The sequence below is a fragment of the Pseudoliparis swirei genome, chromosome 5 (assembly GCF_029220125.1).
Source record: "Pseudoliparis swirei isolate HS2019 ecotype Mariana Trench chromosome 5, NWPU_hadal_v1, whole genome shotgun sequence".
Classification (NCBI taxonomy): Eukaryota; Metazoa; Chordata; class Actinopteri; order Perciformes; family Liparidae; genus Pseudoliparis; species Pseudoliparis swirei.
In genome coordinates this window covers 24814967-24838318 of record NC_079392.1, presented here as the reverse complement: position 1 = coordinate 24838318, position 23352 = coordinate 24814967, and the positions used below count along the sequence as shown (strand labels likewise).

The 23352-nt window shown below is 42.6% G+C and overlaps 2 protein-coding genes across 4 annotated transcripts in view; both read right to left on the bottom strand.

Annotated features, from left to right (window-relative positions):
* The window catches only part of ddr2a (discoidin domain receptor tyrosine kinase 2a), a 30563-nt gene extending 20283 nt beyond the window's left edge, over window positions 1-10280 (bottom strand). For both annotated transcript variants that reach the window (XM_056415502.1, XM_056415503.1), the window contains exon 1: window positions 10219-10280. The gene's annotated coding sequence lies outside the window, so the exon portion shown is untranslated. The remainder of the gene's footprint in view (window positions 1-10218) is intronic.
* Window positions 10281-11505: 1225 nt separating this feature from the next.
* Window positions 11506-22792, bottom strand: uap1 (UDP-N-acetylglucosamine pyrophosphorylase 1). 2 transcript variants are annotated; one of them, XM_056415534.1, is made up of 11 exons: window positions 22691-22792; window positions 21157-21471; window positions 19117-19321; window positions 18275-18450; window positions 18008-18180; window positions 15632-15825; window positions 14849-14989; window positions 13891-14079; window positions 13654-13695; window positions 12572-12638; window positions 11506-12178 (listed from the first exon to the last, which is right to left on the bottom strand). In XM_056415534.1, exons 2-11 carry the CDS (start codon window positions 21437-21439, stop codon window positions 12086-12088), a joined length of 1563 nt encoding a protein of 520 aa, XP_056271509.1. In that variant the 5' UTR covers window positions 21440-21471; window positions 22691-22792; the 3' UTR covers window positions 11506-12085. The 2 variants fall into 2 exon arrangements, with proteins under 2 accessions (XP_056271509.1, XP_056271510.1); XM_056415535.1 differs by lacking the exon at window positions 13654-13695.
* Window positions 22793-23352: the final 560 nt, after the last annotated feature.

Here is a 23352-nt window from a genome sequence, read left to right as displayed (position 1 = left end):
AATTTGAAGTAATTCACACCTGCACCAACGTGCATTAAAAGCATGCCCGGTCATGGTGTAGTGACTGTTAAAGTCTGGGAGATTAACTTCCTGTGTATCGGTTGTATTGAGCTCCTCTGGATCCAGCTGTGTTCTCAATACCTGTTTGAAGGGGAACAGCTGGCCTCTGATTGGTCAGCAGCGCTTAACAGGCACAGGTTCACAGTTCTGGAAACTTCCCTCAGTTCTCATCCCACAAGGAGACAGCAGGAAAAACTTATTCATGTCCTATCTGTTTTTTTTAAGTATCCAATTTGTTATTTCTTTTCTCCATTTCACTTAAAAATGTTTAAGGGGAACAATTTGAAGGCTTAAATTTAAACTTTGCCGTGTGTAGATCTCAAATGTTTTGTTTACTGTGCTCATCAAACTTTGATAAAATGTCATAAATAAATAAAAATTACATTTAAACTAACCTTTTTGTCACTTGTAATTGCGTGTGTTTTATCGATTCTACTGTTTTATCTTTTTCTTTTATTAATCTTGCATTCTTGTAAACCACTTTGTCACTTGTGTCCTATGAGAAGTGCTATATTATATAAACTTTCAGATTGTTCTGGACTGAAAACACCAGCAGTAACGGGGAAAGAGAGATGGAGGGAGGGATTTGAGGGATTTGAGATAGAGAACTGCAACAAGGACCAGCTGCACAAACCCCTTCAGTGGTTAATTTATTCTCATAGCTCCTGAGAGACGAAGAAGGAAAAAAAGACAGGAGTATGTCAGAGCCCAGACAGATATGGAGTAGCTCTGACCTCTGGGGCCTTTTCTATTTAACATGCAGAAGCACATAGGCTACTATCGGAGCCAGAGACGCTTTCTTTTCTGGAAAAATAATTCCCTCCCTCGTGCCGTATGTCTGGTATTTTACAGCTGAGTAAGTTATATGTTCTTTAACGAACCGGCAGACATTAACAGGCCGCGTTTGGTTTGGAACTCACTGATCTGAGGTGAAGCCTGTAACCATAGCGCCCAGGTAAACTGAGTCCCATCTACTATTTGACGAGGCTGTGAATATTACTGAGAATACATGTGAATATGTTCACTGACAGTAAAACGTTCGTACATACACACAAATGCTGATGTTTTTTTGGCATCAGGAAAGTATTGTTGGAGCGTCTCAGAAAAAAAACAATACAGATATTAACTGATTAAAAGTACAGACAATCCTCAAAAATACACTAAATAACACATGATATGTTGATTTTAGCCACACTAGCAGTGGATGACCATGCTTGTCCATCATTCCCTTCACCACTTTGGTTCTTAGTAAGCTACTTATAGCAAGATGTTAGCATGCTATGTGTGACTTCACCAGTTTGCTGCTATGTGAAGCACAGAGACGTAACTTTGAGTTTCATACCAGATTCGACCTTTGCTGTGCTGAACCTCCAGACTATATGTTATAAATGAAACTATAGAAGTTCCTTGGAGGAAGGTTGATCACTTAGAGGCAGACAAATAATTAATTTGAGCATGCTGGTGTGAATAATAACAGTTAGACCTACTTTTCTGTTCAAGTATAGCATGACAGCCGTGCACAGAACCATCACTTTCTCCCAGAGGATCACATGCAAGAACAAAACCGTATGCGGTAAATGATACTGAATGTGGTGGCAAATTACTGTCGTACCAGTGGGAGTTATAACACGTCATTTTACATTAAACACAATATACCATGTCAGTTACTCACTTAGACTAACGTCTGTCTGTAGATGTATTCACAGATGTGTTTAGGTGCTCGATCACAGACCATTCAGACATTAAGTTGCACAGAAAGGAAAAGGACCAGTGATTGAATTCAGGTTATTATAAACACTAAATGTTGATGGGCAGCAAGAAAAGTTTATTGTGTCAACTTGGAGCAGAATGTTCCACTTCTGGAAAAAAAAGAGTATGTGCCCCATAAATATCAGCTCCCTCTTGGCTAGTTCAGGAAGTGGTGAAGCGCAGATACTCCCCTCAGAAACCCACGAGTCCACAGAGCCGACCAAGAACAACACAGATACCTGCAAGTCTGTGGACTGGACCTTCATTCTTTAAACCTGAAGGAACAATGGAATGCATTGGAGATTCACCGATGAGTTCGTAAACTGAGCAACTCGTAAAGATACGAGACAACGTGGCGAGGCAACGTGGCGAGGCAACGTGGCGAGGCAACGTGGCGAGACAACGTGGCGAGGCAACGTGGCGAGGCAACGTGGCGAGGCAACGTGGCGAGGCAACGTGGCGAGGCAACGTGGCGAGGCAACGTGGCGAGACAACGTGGCGAGGCAACGTGGCGAGGCAACGTGGCGAGACAACGTGGCGAGGCAACGTGGCGAGACAACGTGGCGAGGCAACGTGGCGAGACAACGTGGCGAGACAACGTGGCGAGACAACGTGGCGAGGCAACGTGGCGAGACAACGTGGCGAGGCAACGTGGCGAGGCAACGTGGCGAGGCAACGTGGCGAGACAATGTGGCGAGGCAACGTGGCGAGACAACGTGGCGAGGCAACGTGGCGAGGCAACGTGGCGAGGCAACGTGGCGCAACAACGTAACCAACGAAGTAGCCCACAAAGTAGCCAATAAAGTAGCCAACAACGTAGCGCAACAACGTAGCGGAACAAAGTAGCGGAACAAAGTAAAGGAACAAAGTAGCGGAACAAAGTAGCGGAACAAAGTAGCGGAACAAAGTAGCGGAACAAAGTAAAGGAACAAAGTAGCAGAACAAAGTAGCAGAACAAAGTAGCGGAACAACCGTGCCACTGTAACTTATAACGTCTTAAAAACCGCCCTAAGCGACTATCTCCGATAACGTTACGTAACAAGCGTATAAAGGTCACAAAACACACGTTAAGTTGACGGGTTAACGCGGGAGACGGAGAACGACCTCCCTGGTGAAGCTCCTGTGTTTGCTTGACCCCACCAACGCACCCGAAGGTTCTTGCTTGTAACACTTATGATTACTTTGAGCAGCGGTTGCTTGACATACTACATCGTTTGCTTTGACCGGATGGAAAAACGTCAACATTCAACACAACCGCGGCTTTGCAGAAATGTAAAATGCCAACAAAATTTCCTGGCGACCGGCCGCAGGACTCTACCTCTTTGCTGTCGAAAAGAACCCCCCAGAAACAGTATCATGCATTTGGTAAGCGCTCGCTGCAACGTCCTCTGGCTGTTTTTATTATGTTTTCCCAGGCTTTTTTGTTTGTATAAATAAATCAGATTTTCCTTGGAGGGTTGAGCCCAGAGTAACATTGGTTTACCACCAGGTCCGGGACCCTGGGAAAGCCTGTAAAGTCAACACGCAGGTAGGTTTACCTGGCTCTGGTCCCAGCCTCTAGCTGTCTCAATCACGCAAACACACACACACACACACACACACACACACAGCAGCAGCATCAACACACTGGTCATGAGCCTCTGCAGTAGAGGGAACAACCAGTGGAGGGTGAGGAACCTCTGAAGGCTTCACCATCCAGACACCTGAAGGTCTGAGGCGACATCTTCTCATTCATAATCACAAAGGTCAAACAAAGGTCAGAACAGGATGATTTCAAATGGGAAATATAATTACAATACTTTCACATCCTTCGTTAAGTTAATTTGCAGGTTTAACATCTTCAGCACGACATGAACACTTTTCATTAAACAAAATATATCAAAATGAAGGAGGTAAATTATAATGTGTGTAATGTATTTATTTTAATACATGTCTTTTATCATCTTTAAGCCAGTTACAGCCATGTTAGCAACTCAGCTGTGCTTTGAGCTAAATGCTAACATGCCCACAATGACAATGCGAACCTAGAAGGTATCATATTTTACTTAGTTTAGCATGTTAGCATGTTAGCATGCTTGCATTAGCTAATTACCTCCAAATACAAAGTGGGGATGTCATCGTCAGCGCCCACCACACCGTTAGCTCTGCCAGCTCTTTAAATTATTGTTAGCGCTGTTAGCTGCAAGCTGCGTCGCCATGTTGAGAGCCTAGAGACTCAGTAGAAATGATCGCGATCTCATATTACGCACCTTTAACCAAAGTATTGGACAAATTCACATTTTGACCCGAGGATGGCATGATTGTTGTACAATTAAGGGACAATAAATCCTCTATACGGTGTTACACAAGGTTAAACATTCACAACCAATCAGTGGATTTTAACTGCTTTAGAAGCTCAGTCTACTTTCGGCTCGTGAGACGTCTAATCCAGGATTAACCTGGTCGTTAATCTACCTGGTGCTACGCCTTCGGCTGTGTGTTGCATTCAGGACTGAATCTACAGGTTTTTCCTTTGTTCGTGAAATAACATTTCATCTATTGGCTTTGTTGTGCATAAACAAAGTGAACAAAGTCTCTTCACTGTATTTTAGAGCATGACCACAGCGGTCCTTCAGCTGTCGACAACAGGGACTCCTCCCTGAGCCCCGGATGTGAGCACTTGGCACACAGAGGATAGCCATCACACTCCGGGTATCCAAATCCAATATTTTGTCTCTCACAATAACTTTATAATTCATGCGTTGGACGCTCTGCTGGTACATTACATTTCTTACCAGGCACCACAGATGAGAAGTTAGTTTCGGCTCTATCTGGTGGTGCCATGAATTTATTGTGTGTGTGTGTGTGTGTGTGTAGGGGGGGGTGTCCCTGGGGCCTGGTGGTAAAGCGCCGTACCGTATGACCACAACATCCACGGTTGGGCCCAAAATAATGCCGGAAAATATATATTGCCACCTGTTAAATAACCAATAAATGATGGCAAACATGCGGGGGTCTTACGAGCCGCTAAAAGATCGGCAGGTTTTCACTCAAAGTTAAATAACGTCAACAACTCACGTCTCTCAGCTCAGATCCAGTGACTCACGCCACACATCATGCCGTGGCTTCATAACTAGAAACTATATATATATACATATACAGGTGTGTGTCAGTTAGAATATGTGCCTGTTGCTTTATTTTCGGTAATGCAATTAAAAACCACATGTGCTCCCCAACAAACACAGACACTCTGGTGAGAAAGGCAAGGCAGCGCCTCTACCACCTCAGGCAGCTGAGGAAATTTAAAGTTCCAGGATCCTTTAGTCTTTCTATTGCTGATTAGAGAGCGTCCTGACAGGAAGCATCACAGCCTGGTATCAACTATCTCTAAATATTAGGAATATCATGAGAGTAGTATACTAGTGAACGCACTATTAAACAAATCACCCTTGAGGACTTGTACTAATTAGGAGGTGCAGAACACCTGCAGGATCCTGAGGATCCTCACACCCCAACAACAGACTGTTATAAATGCTTTTTCAACTTGGTCTGAGGAAGAACAGAGAGATGAGATAGGATTTGAGTTTCCTCAGGCCATCAGGATTGTGAACTCCGACCTCACCAGGACCTGTACATAGACCCACACAACTGCCCTCTTAGGCACACACACACACACACACACACACACTTACTGTAAATATTGTGTTGTTTTTATTTGTAAATAGTGTGTGTGTTTATGTGCCCTTGCACATTCCTGCTGAGCATTGCCACTTTCATTTCACTGCACACCCTGTGTGTGTATGTGACAAATAAAACATCTTGAATCTTGAATCTTGAATCTTGAACCTCCTTCTGTTTCTGCCTGAAAGCTGGAACACTGATATTTAATTTTTATGGGAATGCATGAAATCGGAATCACGTTTCCCCCAATCGGACCCAGGTGGAGGCGCAGTGAAGGATATGAGAGGGAGGAGCGCACACACACACACGCTCACACGCACACACACGCACACACACACACACACACACACACACACACACACACACACACACGTGTAATTACATGCTCACGACTGCAAGAGAGAAAACAAACAATCCTCTATTGTCTGAGTGTGTGGCACCTGCTGAGAGGTTCACGGTCGCCATGGTGATTGTTGATGTGTTGAACCACAAGAACATTAAAGATCCACGAGGAGCTTCTATAGAACAAGACGTTACAGGAACATGAAACTGCTTCTTCTTCTTCTCCTTCTTCTTCTTCTTCTTCTGCTTCTTCTCCTTCTTCTTCTTGTTCTTCTTCTTCTTCTCCTTCTGCTTCTTCTTCTTCTTCTTCTTCTTCTCCTTCTTCTTCCTCTTCCTCCTTCTTCTTCCTTCTTCTTCCCCTCCTTCCTTCTTCTTCTTCTTCTTCTTCTTCTTCTTCTTCTTCTCTTCTTCCTCCTCTTCTTTTCTTCTTCCTTCCTTCCATCTTCTTTTCCTACTTCTTCTTCCTCCTTCCTCCCTCTTCTTTTCCTTCTTCTTTACTCTTCTTCCTTCATCCCTCTTCTTCTTCTTCTTCTTCTTCCTTCCTCCCGCTTTTCCTTCTTCTTCTTCCTCCCTCCCTCTTTTTTTCCAGATTTTCTCCTCCATCTTCTTCTTCTTACTTCCTTTTATTTTCCTTCTTCCTTCCTTCCTTCCTATTCTTCTTCTTCTTCTTCTTCTTCTGCATTTCTCTAAGTTCATGATGCGGTTTCTAATCTCAGCTGATGATGCACGTTGAGTACCGGAGGAGAAGAAGTACACAATAGTTGTTGTTGTTGTTGTTGTCGTCCCCCCCCCCCCCCGACCTTTGATGTCCGGTCTGCATCTCTACTTCTACTTCTTCTAGATCTCCTTCTTCTAACTCGGTGTCCCTACCCGGCTGATCCGGCGGCATCGCGTGCCCTTCGCTGTCATGCGACGCCGTGGCGCCTCACGAGTTTCCTTCAGATGTTGAAATATTGCCTCAGATCTTCAACCCTAAACCGCCTGTAATCAATGGAGGTGGAGAGACGGACAGAAACACAAACAAGAGCGCCCGGTTGTCAACAGGAGAGGAGGGAACGTGTGCCACGTGTGCAGCGGAGGCCGAGAGGCCGCGCCAGCTTCTATCTGCAGCTGCTCCACAACTATTTGGTTTTCGTGACTTGAAAATGTTTCTCCGGATCAAAGCGGCTCCTCGCGTCGGAGGAGACGACGGACACGCGACGGAAAACTCACTCGGGTTGTTTTTTTGTCGGCCGTCTCGATCAGAAATCACGTGATTCAACCGGCCAATCGGATTTCATTATAAAGTACCGCCGCCGGGTTAAAAAAAACCCAGTGAGCCAGCCAATCAGAGCACAGCGGACTATTTCAGGAGCTTCTATAACACGTCTTCTGTCGGACCAGCGGAAAAGAAATTAAAAAATACACATTTAGGTGTTTATTTTACAATTTATTCTATATTTGCGTCTGTAGATTCGAAGTTAACAATAGAGAATGCCTCATTTGCATATGTATAATACTAATTTCAGAAAACTTGTAATTCAAAAAAGTATTGTCTCAATGTAAGTAATCAGCATGGGAACGTTTTTTTGTAATATCTATTAGTTAATTTATTTACCCTATTCAACTCTTCTGTAATTTTACAAAGTTTTTTTCTCAGACTCTAAACCAGAACTTTCCACTCAAAATGTTGTTTGTTTTGTTCCTAAAAACATGGAAACAATTATTTGTTGTTGTTGACAGTATTTTCTGATTTATGGAGCGATGCAGAGAGAGAGATGTGAAAAACACGAAAACAAGAATTTTCTCACCACGTTCAGATTTCTGATCTTGAAATGATGTGAAATTTGGTAATTTAAACATTGCAGAAGATTTATAGCACAAGAAAAAACAATTGTCTTGACGTCTTTAATCAACTGGGGCGGTTCCATGTGTGACCCTGTTCACCCGGCGGTCCGTCTCACTTCATAAAAATTGAATAAATGTCATTTTTGTCATATTTCTGGAGCTCAGTCGTGGTTTTAAAGACGCGGACCTCAAGTCGAAGATAAATAAGTAATTCCGTCTCAGACGTGAGTGGGCCGCTGGCTTCGGGACGGGTCGAAGTTCAAGCACATTGACGCAAAGTCAACAGCATGCGGTATTTAAAGGATGATGTTCCCCCCGAAATGACGCTATTTATACCAAATTACAGCGTGCGCCGCTAGCTGCATGGCGAGCGCGCAGCTGGCTCTCTCTCTCTCTCTCTCGTCCAATCGCACGACGACGTCTGCGTCGAGTTACGGACGAGCTAAGTTTTGAATGTCGGGAAAATTACAGCCTCTGCTTTGTGGTCAAGGCCCCGAATACGTGAGGCCTCCGAACTGAGGGAAAGGGTCGCTAACTGCTAATTGCTAACTGCTAACTGCTAATTGCTAACTGCTAATTGAAACGACATGTCAGAGAGGTGCCGTGACAACACACTCCTCATGTGGCTCCTCTCGTCTCTCTATGTGTGTGTGTGTGTGTGAACTTAGTTTACATCAAAAAAACAACCCTGAGCAACAAAGGGAGAAGAAATAAGACTTAAAAATAAGATTTCTGTGTGAATACTGGACACAAATACGAATATTCAACATTACTGCATGACAATATGTTCACTGTTGAAGTTTTATATGCGAGATAGAGACATATTACGCACTATTAGATGTAAACACTGATAGATATCAACATACTCACCGGTTGATTACTCACATTGAAGGAGTCTGTGTGTTTGAATACTTCAAATGAGGCACTATCTTATGAAATATGTGCTAAATCAGAACATTTGATAAGCATTTTGTTGACGTATCAGAGTCAAATGTTTTTAGAGAGGGGATTTTTTATTTCTCTTTTTATATCACTCCTTAAATCAGAAAAAAACAGCCATAAGAAATAGATAATAATCGTCATAAAGAAATTCAGAAAACAGCTTTTAAAGATAAAATTACACTAATTTTAATAGACATCTATATGAAACTTTTCCGGTTGCTAACTTACATTAAGTTAATAATGTTTTGTGTTGGAAGTTTTATAAAATGTTATATTTAAATATGCAAATCAGGCGTTCTCTAACGTTAACTTTTGGTGAATTCTACAGACGCAAATAAACGAAAGTAGTAGAATAATCATCTGAATGTGTATTTGTGATGTTTTCTTTCCTCTAGTCTGAAAGAAGTCACGTTATGGAAGTAAAATAGATGCTCCAAGTGACCCGTGCAAGAGCTGTAGTCCATCTAAAGGATATTTTCACGGTCAGCAATCACAAAAAAAACATTTGTAATTGATCGTAATTATGTAAAATTGGGGAAATTATCTTATTGGAGCCGCTGGAAACATCAAGTTGTGGTTTTTTTGTTGCTAAAATGGAATATATTCAGATATAATTACTGTGATTTCACACACACACACAGCCACCTACACACACACACATACACGCACACACCTGACCTCAGCATCACCTTGACCTCTTGAACAATGCCTCCATTGAGCCCCTCATACATATCCTTAACCCTTCGGGGGTCGAGTTGAGTTCCCAAATAACTCCAACCAGGTAGAAGAGAGGCCTCTGTGTGGGACGCCCATCGCTCACATACCACAGGTGGACACCTACACACCACCTACGTGACACCTACACTACACACAACACTGAGGAAACACACACACACACACACACACCACCTCCACGACATGCACTGCAGGGACGGAAATCTTTTTTTCTGTAACTCGAGCATTTCGACATTTCATCCGCCAGACCGCAAGTGGACCATAAATGAGTCAGTTTTCCAAAACAAAAGTCCCGACTACCCCGCCACAATAAAGCAAACAAAAAAATAATGTGTGGGGAGCTCGTCGCAAGGCATTCAAATCCTCCCTTTTAAAGTCATTGGCGTGAGCCGTGCTGCACGATGGAGAGACTCCAGCCTCCAGACGGAGTCACACTTAAATACTTCAACTGAACTTCATGAATCCAGACCGTGGAAATAAGATTATCATCGAAAAGTTTGTAGGAATAAGGCTTCAGTTGAGTTTTTGAGGAGGTTTAGAAGGAGATGCTTCATTCCTTCCTTCATATATCTTCTTTTCTCTCAGCCCTGATTATGTTTTGAAGTTAAAAAAAAAGTTTTTGAGTGAAGCAACTGGGCCTTAAAATCCCATCCAACCATATAGGAACGGCTCTGGTAGGAAACAGCTGGATTCTGCAGGCAGCGGTCTGAACTCCTCCGGTCTGCTCTGCGCCTTCAGCTCGAGGCTCCCGGGACCAAATACTCCAAAAGAAAACGTCAAGGCTCTCTAAGAGGCGTCGAGAAAAGATCGTCTGAGTTTAAAATCCGAACTTCGAGATATAAAAAACTGTTTAAAAAAAGGGGGATTCACGGTGAAAAAGCGGCAGATTAAAAGAGGACTTACTTTTAAGATGTCTTCTCCTTTCAGACCATTTGTGGAGTATTCCAGTTCCAACGCGAGACCCTCTCTCTCTCTCTCTCTCGGTCCGTCAGATGCTCTCTGGGCTGATGTAAGACACCTCTGCTCATAGGAAAAAAAGAGAGGGAGAGGGAGAGGAGAGAGAGAGAGAGAGAAGGGGAGGGAGGCAGAAAAGAAGAAGAAAAAGTTCACATTCTGTGGATTCTTGGGAGACGGCCAAAGTCCCAGAATTCCACATGCCACACATGAGGTTTCAATTAAGGCCGAGCGCAGAGCTGGAGTCAGACGGCGAGAGGAGAAAGGAGTCTTTCTCTCCGCAGCCGTAACTCGACGCTCATTTCATCACAGATTTGGAGAAAAAAGTTTTAAGTGTTACTGGGTGAGAGCTGTTGTTTTACCCAGCATGCATCTCGTTGTTGTCGAGAAGGTTGCAAGTGCACGACGTGAATGTAAAATCACACTTTAGATATTTCACTGATCTTTAATTTTTTTATTTTAAATACACAAGAAGCTACTTTTTTTTTTTTTTAGGAGTGAGGAAAAAGGAAAATAATGAGGAAGAAGATTCATATTTATTGCATTTTTGAGGATATAGTCAAACGTTAGTAGTTTGATTCATTCTTTACAGTTTCCACTTTATTCTTGATGTCAAATTTTGTATTTTTCCTCCGGTCGTTTCGCCGTCTGGACGTAAAACTCAACGTCCGGTACTTGAACGCAGCGGTTTGTGGCCTCGGTCGTCAAACCAGTCCAGATCCATGAAGCGAGAGGTATCACGTGTTGCTGAAGGTTGTGGCCTGAGCCGTTAACCGCTAGTCCACGTTTATTAGAGAACGAGAAGGTTTCATTCAAAGATACTGTGACTTCAGTTTTTTTTCCTTCTTCTTATTGCCTGTCAAAGGAACCCGAGATGCAAACTTTTTGGTCTCCATGAACACATCATCCCTTTGCATTTGCTTCACCGGGAGCGTCCAGCTGAAAACGTTGACTTTCCGCACATTTAATATGTGCAAAGATTCACATGCAGACGAGGATAAGTCATCAAAATAAAGTTGAATAATTGAAACCGTGTGCTGGAAACTCAGATCCACGACACCGGGAGCGTTAATGCAGAAAACAGCCTACAGTCACACACACACACACAGACACACGATGCTCAGGAAAGAAGTCGATACTCATTTAAAGAGAGTGTAAAGAAAATATGTAGCCTGTATGCACAGAGGATTCACACATATACACACACACACACACACAGAAAGAGAAACACACTCGGTAGGTTTTCCAATTCGGACATTTCTTTAATAAAGATAGAAATCATAGAAAATCTCTTAAAGCTGAATAATATCTCATCCACAATGATTACAAGCATAGGAGAGACAGATACTATAAATACCCCCCCCCCCACACACACCCCTCCCCCCAGTACTTCGATTACATGCCCAGTAAAAAACGTCTTTCCGATCATCGGCGGCTGGTCGTATAAAGACCACCAGGTGCAACGAGCAGACGCTCCTTCGCGCCTCGTGATCCATCGGTTCATATAAACATAAGTTTCGTAAAGCAACAATAAATAATGCGCCCGCAGACCGCTTCATCCGGCCGGAGCGTTCCTTCATCTCTCGCCGAGCTCCTCGAAAACAAACCGCGAACCCGGCGAGACAACATGGCTCTGAAAAGGTAAACTTCATCTGGCACGTGGGCGCCAACATTTGTCGTTATTATTATTATTAGTATCATTATTGCACAGTGATGACATCACAGTTTCTCCCCAGCAACAAAAAAAAATGTCGAGAGACAGAAAGAAGCGGGCAGGTCGGTCTTTGGGTCACCTCGTCTTCCTCGTCTTCCTCGTCTAGACGCCGTTGGTCACCAGCTCGTGGACGCCGCGCTCGTCGATCATCAGCGTGGGATGAAACTCTCGGCCCTTCACCAGCTCCTCGAGGCCCTTTGAGGAGGAGACGACCGCGTCAGGACATTCGCCTCAGAATTATTATAACGTGAGAAAAATTGTGCGTTTAAATATATATATATATAAAAAATAAATGTATTTTTAAAATATATATATAAAGATATTTAAATATACGTATTTAAATATACATATTTAAATATATATATATACACACACATTTAAATAAATTTAAATATATACATATATAAAGATATACATATATATATATATATTTAAATATATGGTAATAAGCTTCCGAGCGTGCACGTGATCCTGCCAACTGTAGCAAATTTTGATCAACTGACTTTAATTTACGAGGACAACGAGATTTATCATCGAGCGAACACGAGTTCAACATCTGGAGTTTCCATTTAGGCCCCGCCTCCTTACCTCTCCCCCGTAGGACACCAGCGGGGAGATCTCACATTTGATTGGCAGGTCCGTTCCGTCCTTCAGGCTGCGTTGGGAAAGGAAACGGAGAGTCAGAGGGGATCAGAAGAAGAGGAAGAAGAGGAAGAAGAGGAAGAACGGAAAAAGAGGGACGGCCTCGAGGAGAGAAGCAGCTGGACGCCCTCGACACAGCTGTTCTTCTACTGCGGCCCGGCTTGTGATTAGAGTTCAAGAAAGGCAGAAAGGATTAGAGCTCCATCATTCACAAAAACATGACCGGTGATTAGCCCCGCGACCCGTGACCGAAGAAGAACAGCTGGAAGATGGGCGGTGCGGTCGCATCGCCTCCGGGAAAAAAGAAGAAAAAGGAGGAGAAAACGGGAGTAAACTGTCCTCCGCATTGCCGTCACTCAGCGTGTTCCCTTCTAGACAATCACCAATCATCAGCTGCTCCAGATGTTCTGAGCAGATGTTCTGTATCATTAGAACAAGGGAAGGAAGGAAGGAAGGAAGGAATAAATTAAAATATTTTTAAAAAGAGCCAGAATAACATTCATTGCTGCCATGAACGTTATTGAAGCACGTGCTCATTTATTAATTTATTATCACGTCTTTAAAAAATAAAAAAGCAAATGGATTTTTACTTTTAAAGACAGACTAGCGAGCGGCTCGTCGTCATGGCGATTTTGCACACTGGTGCCCATTACCCAGCATGCAATACATCATGTGCATGAGGAGCAACAATCTGAAAGGTGGGGGGGGGGGGGGGTGATCCGTCGGGAGGTCGTCGCGACCCGAATCATCTGACCGTCGGGACGCTACGTAAAACTGATCCTCGCCGTGGTTTCCTTCATCACAACTGCTCTAAGGAGACGAGGAAAGAAGGGGGAAACATGGCGGCGTCCACGCAAGATTCCTCTCCTCAGTGTGTAATGAAGGAAAGGGGATCGGGAGTAATGCGATATATATATATATATATATATATATATATATATCGTGTTAGCGGCGTCGGAGCGAGCGGGAAGAAAGAAAGCCAAACCCCCGCCACCATGCACGCAGGACTGCAGGGGGGTGATAATTACTTTCTGCCGCCATCATCTGTGAAACTGTCCTCGGCGCCGCCGCTGGAAACATTTCACGGGGCCATGAGAGAAGGGGAAGTGAGAGCGTGAGGCTACAAGAACACTACGTACACAACACAACACAACACAAGCCAATGCATTCAGTGTGTACACAAAGTGGTGGGGGGGTGGAAGTGACCACGAAGCTGTGTGTGTGTGTGTGTGTGTGTGTGTGTGTGTGTGGGCGGCAGCGGTCACCTGGGGATGGCGGGCACGTGTCGGCCGTTCTCGTCGATGAAGTGGCCGCCGGCGTTGAGCAGCCAGCGGCGGTGGAGGGACATGAGGGCGTGTCTGGCCGTGGTGGGCGTGTCCTTGGCGTCCTGGCCGTCGGCGTTCTTCAGCGGGTAGAACTCGTCTTCACGGAGAACCTCGTACACGACGAACGTCCTGCGGCAGACGGAGGGGATGTTACCCAAAACGCTAAATATCTATATATTAAATATACTGCAGAGATAGCCCAGCCTTAAGAGAACTTTTTTAATTTTTTTTATCAATGCATAATCTTTTTAATATATTTTTTAATGAAAATGAAATTAATTAATCTTCAATAATTTCCTCTCAAATCATATTTCACAATTTTACCCGATTAGTCAAAAATAAAATTACAAATAATTATTTTTTCTAAATAGTTACGCCTCATTTTACGCTGAAACAATTCGTCGATGTGCAGAAAATTAATCAGAAACATTTTTATTTAAAAATAAAAGCTGGATGCTGCATTCCAAGATGGCGCTCCATTCATTCCTATGAAAGTTGCACACTAAGTATAAAACGGCTAAAATGTGTTTACCCCCCATGAAATTTTACACACACACACACACACACACACACACACACACACACACACACACACACACACACACACACACACACACACACACACACACACACACGCACGCGTTTCGTCCCTTTTTTTTGATACTTTCAAATACAACAATTAAACCTCAAGGAGGAAGCTAGGCGTGTTTTCCCATCAGCCCATCATGAGGGGAGCCCTCTGATTGGCCGGTCGTTTCTTTTATAGTGACGTGACTCGGAGCTGACGTCGTGGAGGAGCTCGTGAAGCTCCGCCTTCCTGCACAGAGCTCGTGAAGCTTCACAAGGACGTGATGCAACCAGCCACCTCAAAAGGACCAGAAGAAGTTCAATGACTCACTTGGCGAACTGGAAGATGTCGAAGACGAACTTTTCCATTTTAATCCCGTTCGGCTTGTCGGGTTTGACGAGCCGACCCTCCGAATCCACGTACGGGATCTTCTTCTGGGCCACGTGGTGCTGCAGCTCCGGCTCGTACTTCCTGAAGGACGATTTAGATAACGAGGATCATTGCACCACTTGTACTAATAATAGTGGTGATTATGACACCAATTATTATAATAATCAGCATTATAATTATAGTAACCATCACACGAATACTAATAATGGTGGTGATAATAATATTTATATTACTAATAAAGATAGAAATAATCAGCTTCATAATCAAAATTAACCATAACAAAAATACTACGAATAAAAGTGGCGATAATAATAATAATGGTCATAATAAATAAAATTATTATAATAATCTACTATTTTTGCTGCAAACTAAACTACTTAAAAACAATAACAATGAAAATAAAAAATATACAATAATAACAAAATACTAATAATAGTGATGATAATAATAATAATGGTAATAATAAATAAAATAATGACTATTTTTTGCTGCAACTAAGATTTCTTTTTTAATAACCATGAACATAATCAATTTAATTAAATATACAATCATCATAATCACAGTAATCATAACAAAATACTACAAATAAGTGGCGATAATAATAATTAATAAATAAAATAATGATAATAATAATCTACTGTTCTTGCTGCAAACTAACTAACTTTAAAAAATTAGATAAATACTTTTAAAAAAACCGCCTAAAGTGTGCGTGCTGCGTCTTACTGAACGATGTCTCTGAGGAAGGAGAAGCTGAAGAAGTGATTGGCCACGTTTCCCGAGTTGAACGTCAGGCGGCCGTCGGCGTTGCGCTGCTCGGCGGTTGCCAAGGTGATCTCGCTGTACTCCACCACCTGGTAACGCCCGTCCACCTTGCAGACCACGCCCACCGCCTCCGTCGGGTTGGTTTTCTCCACCACCTAGAAATGACGACGCAAGAGGACTTAAGGGAAAAAATGATATATATATATATTTTGCAAGGAATCAAACTGTTATCTTGACGGCTGTGAGTCCCAACAGCAGCCATGTTTTCTTCGGTATGACTTTATTTTCTAGCTATATGCTAAAATAAATAAATATATATATAAATCTGCAGAAAAGATAGACAGATTATACAGATTTATAAATACACAAAATTATACAAAAATGTTCGTACAGTACAAATAGCTAAAAAGGACAAATAGTTAACGATAGTGTTAAGGGACTTCTGACATTACTTCTTAAAATTAAAAAAGGTTCAGCGGTGATAAGATTAAACAATGAAACTAATGATTTCAGTAAGTTTAGACTCAAAAGCTAAAAAGTGAGTTCCAGTTTTTTTGTTCTTTTTTTGCAGCCAGCAAGTTAAAGTCTGCACTGAATGAAGAAAAAACTAAAAACAACACAACCCTCTCCCCATCTGCTGGTTGCTAATGACAGAGTGGAGTCCTGATGAGGGGGTTGGTGAAGGGGTGGAGTGAGGGGAAAGGGTGGTGGTGGAGCCACATGAACTGCAGTGGAGCCGAGTAATTTATGATGGGAGGGTGGGACTCTGCTCTGATGTGATCCATCACGTGAGGCCCAACAGGAGTTAAGCTTTTAAATTTGTTGCGTTAGCTGGGAAATAAATAAATAAATAAATAGATGTATAAATATATATATATAAATAAATATATATATATGCATGTCGATTTTACTGTTATTAAATAATGTGCATCCACACTGCAATGTGTTTCTTTACACCATCTTTCTTGGTTAATCAAGTACATAATAAACAGGACGTTGCCAGTGGATCTTCTCCAGGCATCTCAGCCTGGTGGACCTGCTCTGCGAGGTGCATCTCAAATATGTTTCCCAGTTCTACGGTTTGTTCACTCATTACAAGCCAAACAAAAAAATGTACTAAAAAAGGACAAATAGTTAAATATGAAGTCATGAATATGGCTCATCCACGAGTGGAGGGGAACAAAGTTTCCATTTCAACCGTTTTACTCGTAAAAAGCTTATTTTAATAAAAATAAAAAAAGTAAAAGTAAAACTCTGTTTCGGGGGAAAGAGTGACGTTCTCCTCATCACTCATGCTATCTGACCATGATGAACATTTCGGGATCTGGGCTCACTCACGTTTCCTCGAAAGCTGTCGTGAAGTCATTGCTCAAGGAGACAAAGTGGACACTACTGCCGCCCAGTGGTGAGTCGTGGAAGGTGCAGCGCAGCCAACAGTCAGTTTTAATTAATTTGTTTTGCTGACAGTTTGTTCTTTTGCAGACTTATCACGCACACCAATATTTGTACAACCCTATTTGATCCGTTATAATCATTGCGTACGTGCTTTCCTACGATGTTATTATTACTTCCTGCTCCGGTGAAAGGTAAACGAGCGCGTCGGTGTGGCGGGTGAACGACATCTTTATAACTATATATTGTAACTTTATAACAGGAATATACGAGCTCATAAACCTGCTGCTGCGTCAACCGCTGTTAATCTTTATCCTCCTAAAATGCAGCATCTGACAAGAAATAAATACTTTTTTTTAATAGTTTAATAGAACAAAACAAAAAAAGGCCATTATTATCACAAAATTAAACATGTAAAAAAGATATTTAGGCAACATCATGACGTCTTTAAAAATAAATGGTGGACCGTTTCACACCTAATTGGCACCAACATGTATATTAGTTAGTCTGGGTATTTTGAAGTGTAGTTGTGTGCAACAAAACATATTTTAGAGACCTACAAAAAAAATCTGTATATCAGTATATAATGCATCTAAAATATGTTTTTCTGGTGTTCACGCCCACAGCAGTACGTTGCTTTGTACTCTTACTGTAGTGGCCATCTATCTACTTTAGGTAAATACAGCGACTGTGTACAAGTACTTCAAACCTTTTTCCATAGTTTGCTTCAGTGATTTGTACATTTGTTTTATTGATGTAGTCTTAATACATTATTAATATGATATATTTTTTAAACGTATGTTGCTTTGCAAGTTGCTTAAAACAGATGGAATCTGTTGGAAATTTATAATTTTGACACCGATTAACAGGAACATTTAAAAAAGGCGCTTCGTAAAGAGGACGGGGGGGAAAGGGGGAAGAGCGAGGAGGTGCGACCCGACCCACCTTGGCTCCACAGTCCGCTCCCTTCCTCACGCAGAAGCCGATAAAGGAGGGGTCCGCGACTTTGACCAGGATGTTGTCGACGCAGTACACGTGGACGAACTCGATGCCCCGCCGCTGCATGTCGTCCGGGATGCCCTCGTTCCTCAGAGCCCTGTAGAGACCGCCGTTCCCGTCTGAAACACACACACAGGGACGACCCCGCGTGAGACACACACCTTCCACATCACACACACACACGCACACACACACACGCACACGCCGGCTTACCGGGGGCCATGGAGAGCTTCCCCTTGCTCTCCAGGATGAGCTTGCCCTCGTAGTCCACGGCGGGCAGCATGCCCTGCTGGAAGAAGATGACGTTGTCCTTCTTCAAGCCAAAGTAGTTGTGTTGCGAGAAGTACTCCTTGGTGGACGCCATCGTCCTACCGCTGGTCATGATGTACCTGAAGGCAACACGGGAGAAAAAAAAACTCAAAATATATTTAAATGTTCTTTGGAAATCTTTGAAATGTCAGTTCCTGTTTATAAGAAAACGAAACCTCAAGCCGGAGAGACATATAAAGTTTAAATATATGACAGACAACACAAAATTTAACATTTTTTTTTACAGAATTAGACCTACTACTACATTTCATTCGGCTGTCGCTTTTATCCAATACACAGCTACAGCGAGCAATTCAGGACTTAGTGTCTTGCTCAAGGACACATTGACTAGGGCGGGGATTGAACCGCCAACCAGCTGATTGACAGACAGACCTGCTAACCACTGACCCACAGTCGACCTGCTGAGGATGATGTCATAAAGCCATTTCCAGACCGTTAACCCCTGACTGCGGGCGTTGTGTCGACTTTATGCACTCCTCTTATCTCCATCTTTTAAACTTTCAAACTGTCCTTTGATCTTCTCCACGGGGAGATAATCCTTTTCCCAGAAATGCAACTTCCTTCAGAGTTATTCAACAACTTAAATCAGCATGCAAACACAAAATGGTTGCGGCTGCAATTATGAAAAGAACGACAGTAATTAGTCGCTTAAATCCTTCTTTTTTTCTTTTCTCCTTCAAAATAAAAGCATCAATTCAACTCACGGCGCCTCAGTCATCTCTTACCAGGGGAGAGAGCACCGGATGTTGTGCTTCTGCTCCGCCAGCTGCTGGAGCTTCACGATGCGTTCGGCCTGGATCTGAAAGAGGGTCTTGTGGGACGGCAGCCCCACGTCGTACATGCCTTTGGGGTAAGAGACCCCCAGCCTGGTGCCCTGGCCCCCGGCCAGCAGCAGGACGGCCACTTTGCTCTGAGAGATGCAGCGGAGACCTGACGGAGACCACAGCGGCGTTAAGAGCAGATGTTAGATTGAGAAATTGATTGCGAAATAATGGTTTTAAAGCTATTTATCATTTTGAGAAAATGTCAGTGGGAAAATTCTCTTCTTGAATGTTTTCTTGACTCCTATGTGACATTAAAAAGTTTATATTTGAGTTGTGGAACAAAAACAGAACATTTGAGGACCATTTTCTGACATTCGTATTAATCTAATAAAGTTAAAGTTAGAGTTAGTTGCAGCACCAATAAAGCAGGAACTGCAACGATCAATCCAACAGTCGGCAAACGATACATTTATTGCGAAATAATGATTTAAAATCAATTCATGATTTTGAGTAATTCTCTGGAGGAACCAAAAAAAAGGAAAAATTCTCTTTTTAAAAAGGTTTTCTTGACTCCCCTGTGACAGTAACATGTTTATATTTCAGTTGTGGAACAAAAACAGAACATTTGAGGACCGTCTTATGACATGTTATAGACCAAGCAGCTACTCTATTAATCTAATAGTAATAGTGAGTTGCAGCACGAATAAAGCATGAGCTGCAACGACCAATCTATTAGTCGGCAAACGATAAATTGATTGCGAAATAATGGTTGCAATCAAATTAGCATTTGGAGTAAAAGGAACAAAAACTAATTTTAAAAGTTTCGATCTTGACTGTTTCCTGGTTTCTTGACTCCTCTGCGACAATAAAATGTTTATATTTGAGTATTCAAACAGAACATTTGAAGAAAACTTTCTGACATTATATAGAGCAAGCAGCTGCTCTATTAATATGATGAAGTAAGAGTTAGTTTCAGCCCTACTATAAAGTTTATTTAAGATAGCGACACGTATCTAGGCCATGACATGATACACAATCTCATCACACCAGCTCACTATCTAATCTCAAATAATGGCCACGGGGCATTCTTATTGCCCGTTTGAGGACATCTTAGATAAACAATAATAACGCTGATGAAATGCATAAATGAAATTAATCCGGCCCGTTTACGGCTCCTCCGGCGTGGTAAATTAGGATTCTGACGACTCTGCAGGAGCGTCGCGTCGTCTTTATTGCGGTTCGTTCGTTTTATGATGGTTCCAGTCCGTCTTGCATAAACTGCTCCTACGTGACTCGCTGTGCAATACTGGGCGGGGCTGCTAGACTTTGACACACACACACACAGCTCTGGTACTGACGGAGCAGGGTGACCTCATGAGGGGGGGGTCGGGCAGCAACTCCATTTACGTCGGACCCGAATCAGGACCAGATGTGCTCGGGGCGCCCGCCTCCACTGTCATCCTCCTCCAGGAAAAAAAACCGTTGCTAAATGGCCCAGACGCCCCCCCCCACTCCCACACTGCAAGAGGGAGATTGCGCAATAGTATAACGAACCAACACAAGACGCTGACGTGCTCATTTTTCAAAACCTACGCACGAGAACGTTTTGGGAGACTCGGGGGAGTTTTTGATGATAGTCGACATGGACTTCTTGAGGTTATTTTTTCATTTAAAATGTTCATCAATAACACAAGTTACAAGAATGCGCGCTCCCCCATCTCAACATCAAAGTATCCGGATCACCATGTGATGTTTTGACCCCTCGGCTCGGGACACCTGGAAATATTTACTCTTCATGCCTCACCTTGGTAAGTGCCACTGTGGCATTGTTCCTGCAACTTGGCAAGTATTTCAAGTTTGACAATTATGCAAATTACTCACAACCACGGGATGGCATAATGATGAATCCAATATAACAAAACGGTGACGAATTTCCTCGTCACATTGTCAGATAAAAAAGGTGTAAAAATGATAAGCTGGGTCAGTTTCGATGGCGCTCACCTTCCTCCTCCCAGTCCTTCAGACTCTCCCTGTCCCTCGTCACACTGCCCAGCACCTCCCGCGGCACCGGCTCCATGCGGGCGTCCACCTTCTCCTCTTTGCTGCCGCCCGACGCCTCCATGGCCTTCCGGAAGAAGCCGTTGATCTCCTGAAAGTCCATCTTCTGCAGGTCCTGGGCGAAGTCGCCCTGCTCCTGCGGGCTCAGCTCTTCCCAGAACTGCAGCAGGTGAGACTGGCCGGCTTCGGCCAACCTGGTGGCGAGTCCGCTGGCGTTCGGGTCCATGGTGAAAAGTGCTTCTGGTTTACTCTGCCACGCTGGGAAATAAAGAAAGAAATGGGACGAGTGGTTACTTACGAGCTCCTACTGAGGATTCACAGAGGTCTGGAAATGATGTATGAATATATTAATTGTACTATGAATTTATTGTATTATAATAATTATTCTATTATTAATTTGTTGGGGTAATAATGAAAAGGAGTTAATATTGCACAATTACACACATATTACATATCGTTTTTAAGGGATGATTTTAATATTTTTGATGACTAAATTGTGTTAAGGCAATTAAAAAATGTGTTTTAAATAAGTTGAGTCATGATTAAAGGTGTGTGCTAGTGTGCATTCCACACACGCACACACACATTCCACACACACCTGGCAATGACGGATGAGAAGACATTTAGTTTGATGACAAGACCAAACTATTTTAGGATGGTTATATCATGCCCATGACATCGGTATTTCTACAATCTCATGCTTGTAAAACCAGAACAACCAGTGCAGCGTCATCATCATCATCATCCAACAGGATATTAATACATGTATATTTGTGTTTTTAATACGCCAACAACCACATGTTTTGAGAGCAAATGTCTCGTTCTAAAGTAAAAATATATAAACTAAGAATACATTATTTGCTCGTTTTTAAACTCGAATTTTATTTGGCTGCAAATCAAAAATCATAGCTCTCAAAACTATGAAGATATTTGATTATTTGATTTGGAGCCAACAAATTATAGTTTCATAAGCAAAACCAACAAATAATGTAATCTCAGTTTATATATTTGTACTCACAAACGAGAAAATCGCTCTCAACACATTGTTTTTGTTTGTTTAATACAAATATAACTTCAAAACATCCCATGTTGTCCTGGGACTGCAGGGGAAGCCTTGAACGAGAGGAATCCCACTTTAATGTGTGTTTGAGCGGCTTGCTGCTACCGGGAAATCCTCCTCACAGCCGGCATCACCGAACAGGGTAAACCCGCATTCACAACATTATTTAAACTTTAAAAAACGAGGCAACACACCTCTGCACTCGGAGCAGAGGACATTTAAGTTAGTGGTTTCCATGCAAACTACACGTATCATCACACGTTGTCGCGAGACGCCCTCATTGGGCTGGAGGAGCAGCGCGTGAGCGAGTGGCACCTGCACCGGAGAGGTTAGCAGCTAGCTAGCTAGCTCTGCGGCTCCGAGAACACCTCCGAGATGAATCAAATATATGTGACTGGAAAGTTAAACTCTTCTTACCTGTTCGCAGGTGCTCCTAGTGGTGGTTAAGACCATTAATGCCCGGCCAGTCGTTGAGGAGTTTCTTGTACTGGCTCCTTGGACACCTCCCACCCGGACTACACCTCCTGCTACGTCACGTTTGACGTGGCACAAGCAGCTAACCGCGATGCTGCGTTCAGGGCTCCTCGTATATATGAGAGTTTCTGTTTTTACTGGCGGTTAATAGAAGAAAATAACAACAACGAGGAATGTATTATGACTTTTTGAATATATTATGATCTGAATATTTAATCTGGGTTATTTCAATATTAAATATAAAGCTCTTTGTAAGCATAAGAGGCCCTTTACTCTTCTTCTTCCTTCACTTATCAATTAAACGGGCAGCTTGCGTTTCCCACTGACTTCAATCTATCACCACCAGAACCAACGCAATTACACAAAACACATGTATCTTTTTTTTAATAGTATATAAAGTATATTTTTTTCGAGAGAAAAAAGCGTCTTCTTTTCTACGTGCACCCCTTTTTACTTTTTTATTTTATATATTATTCCAGATTTCCTGCCAAGATGTAATTTACCCTCTGATATTTTTTTCTGAAAACTAATTTTCTTGAAGTGAACATGTATTCCGAGCTGCTATGGATTTAGGTCATCCATCCATCCATCCATTCTCATCCGCT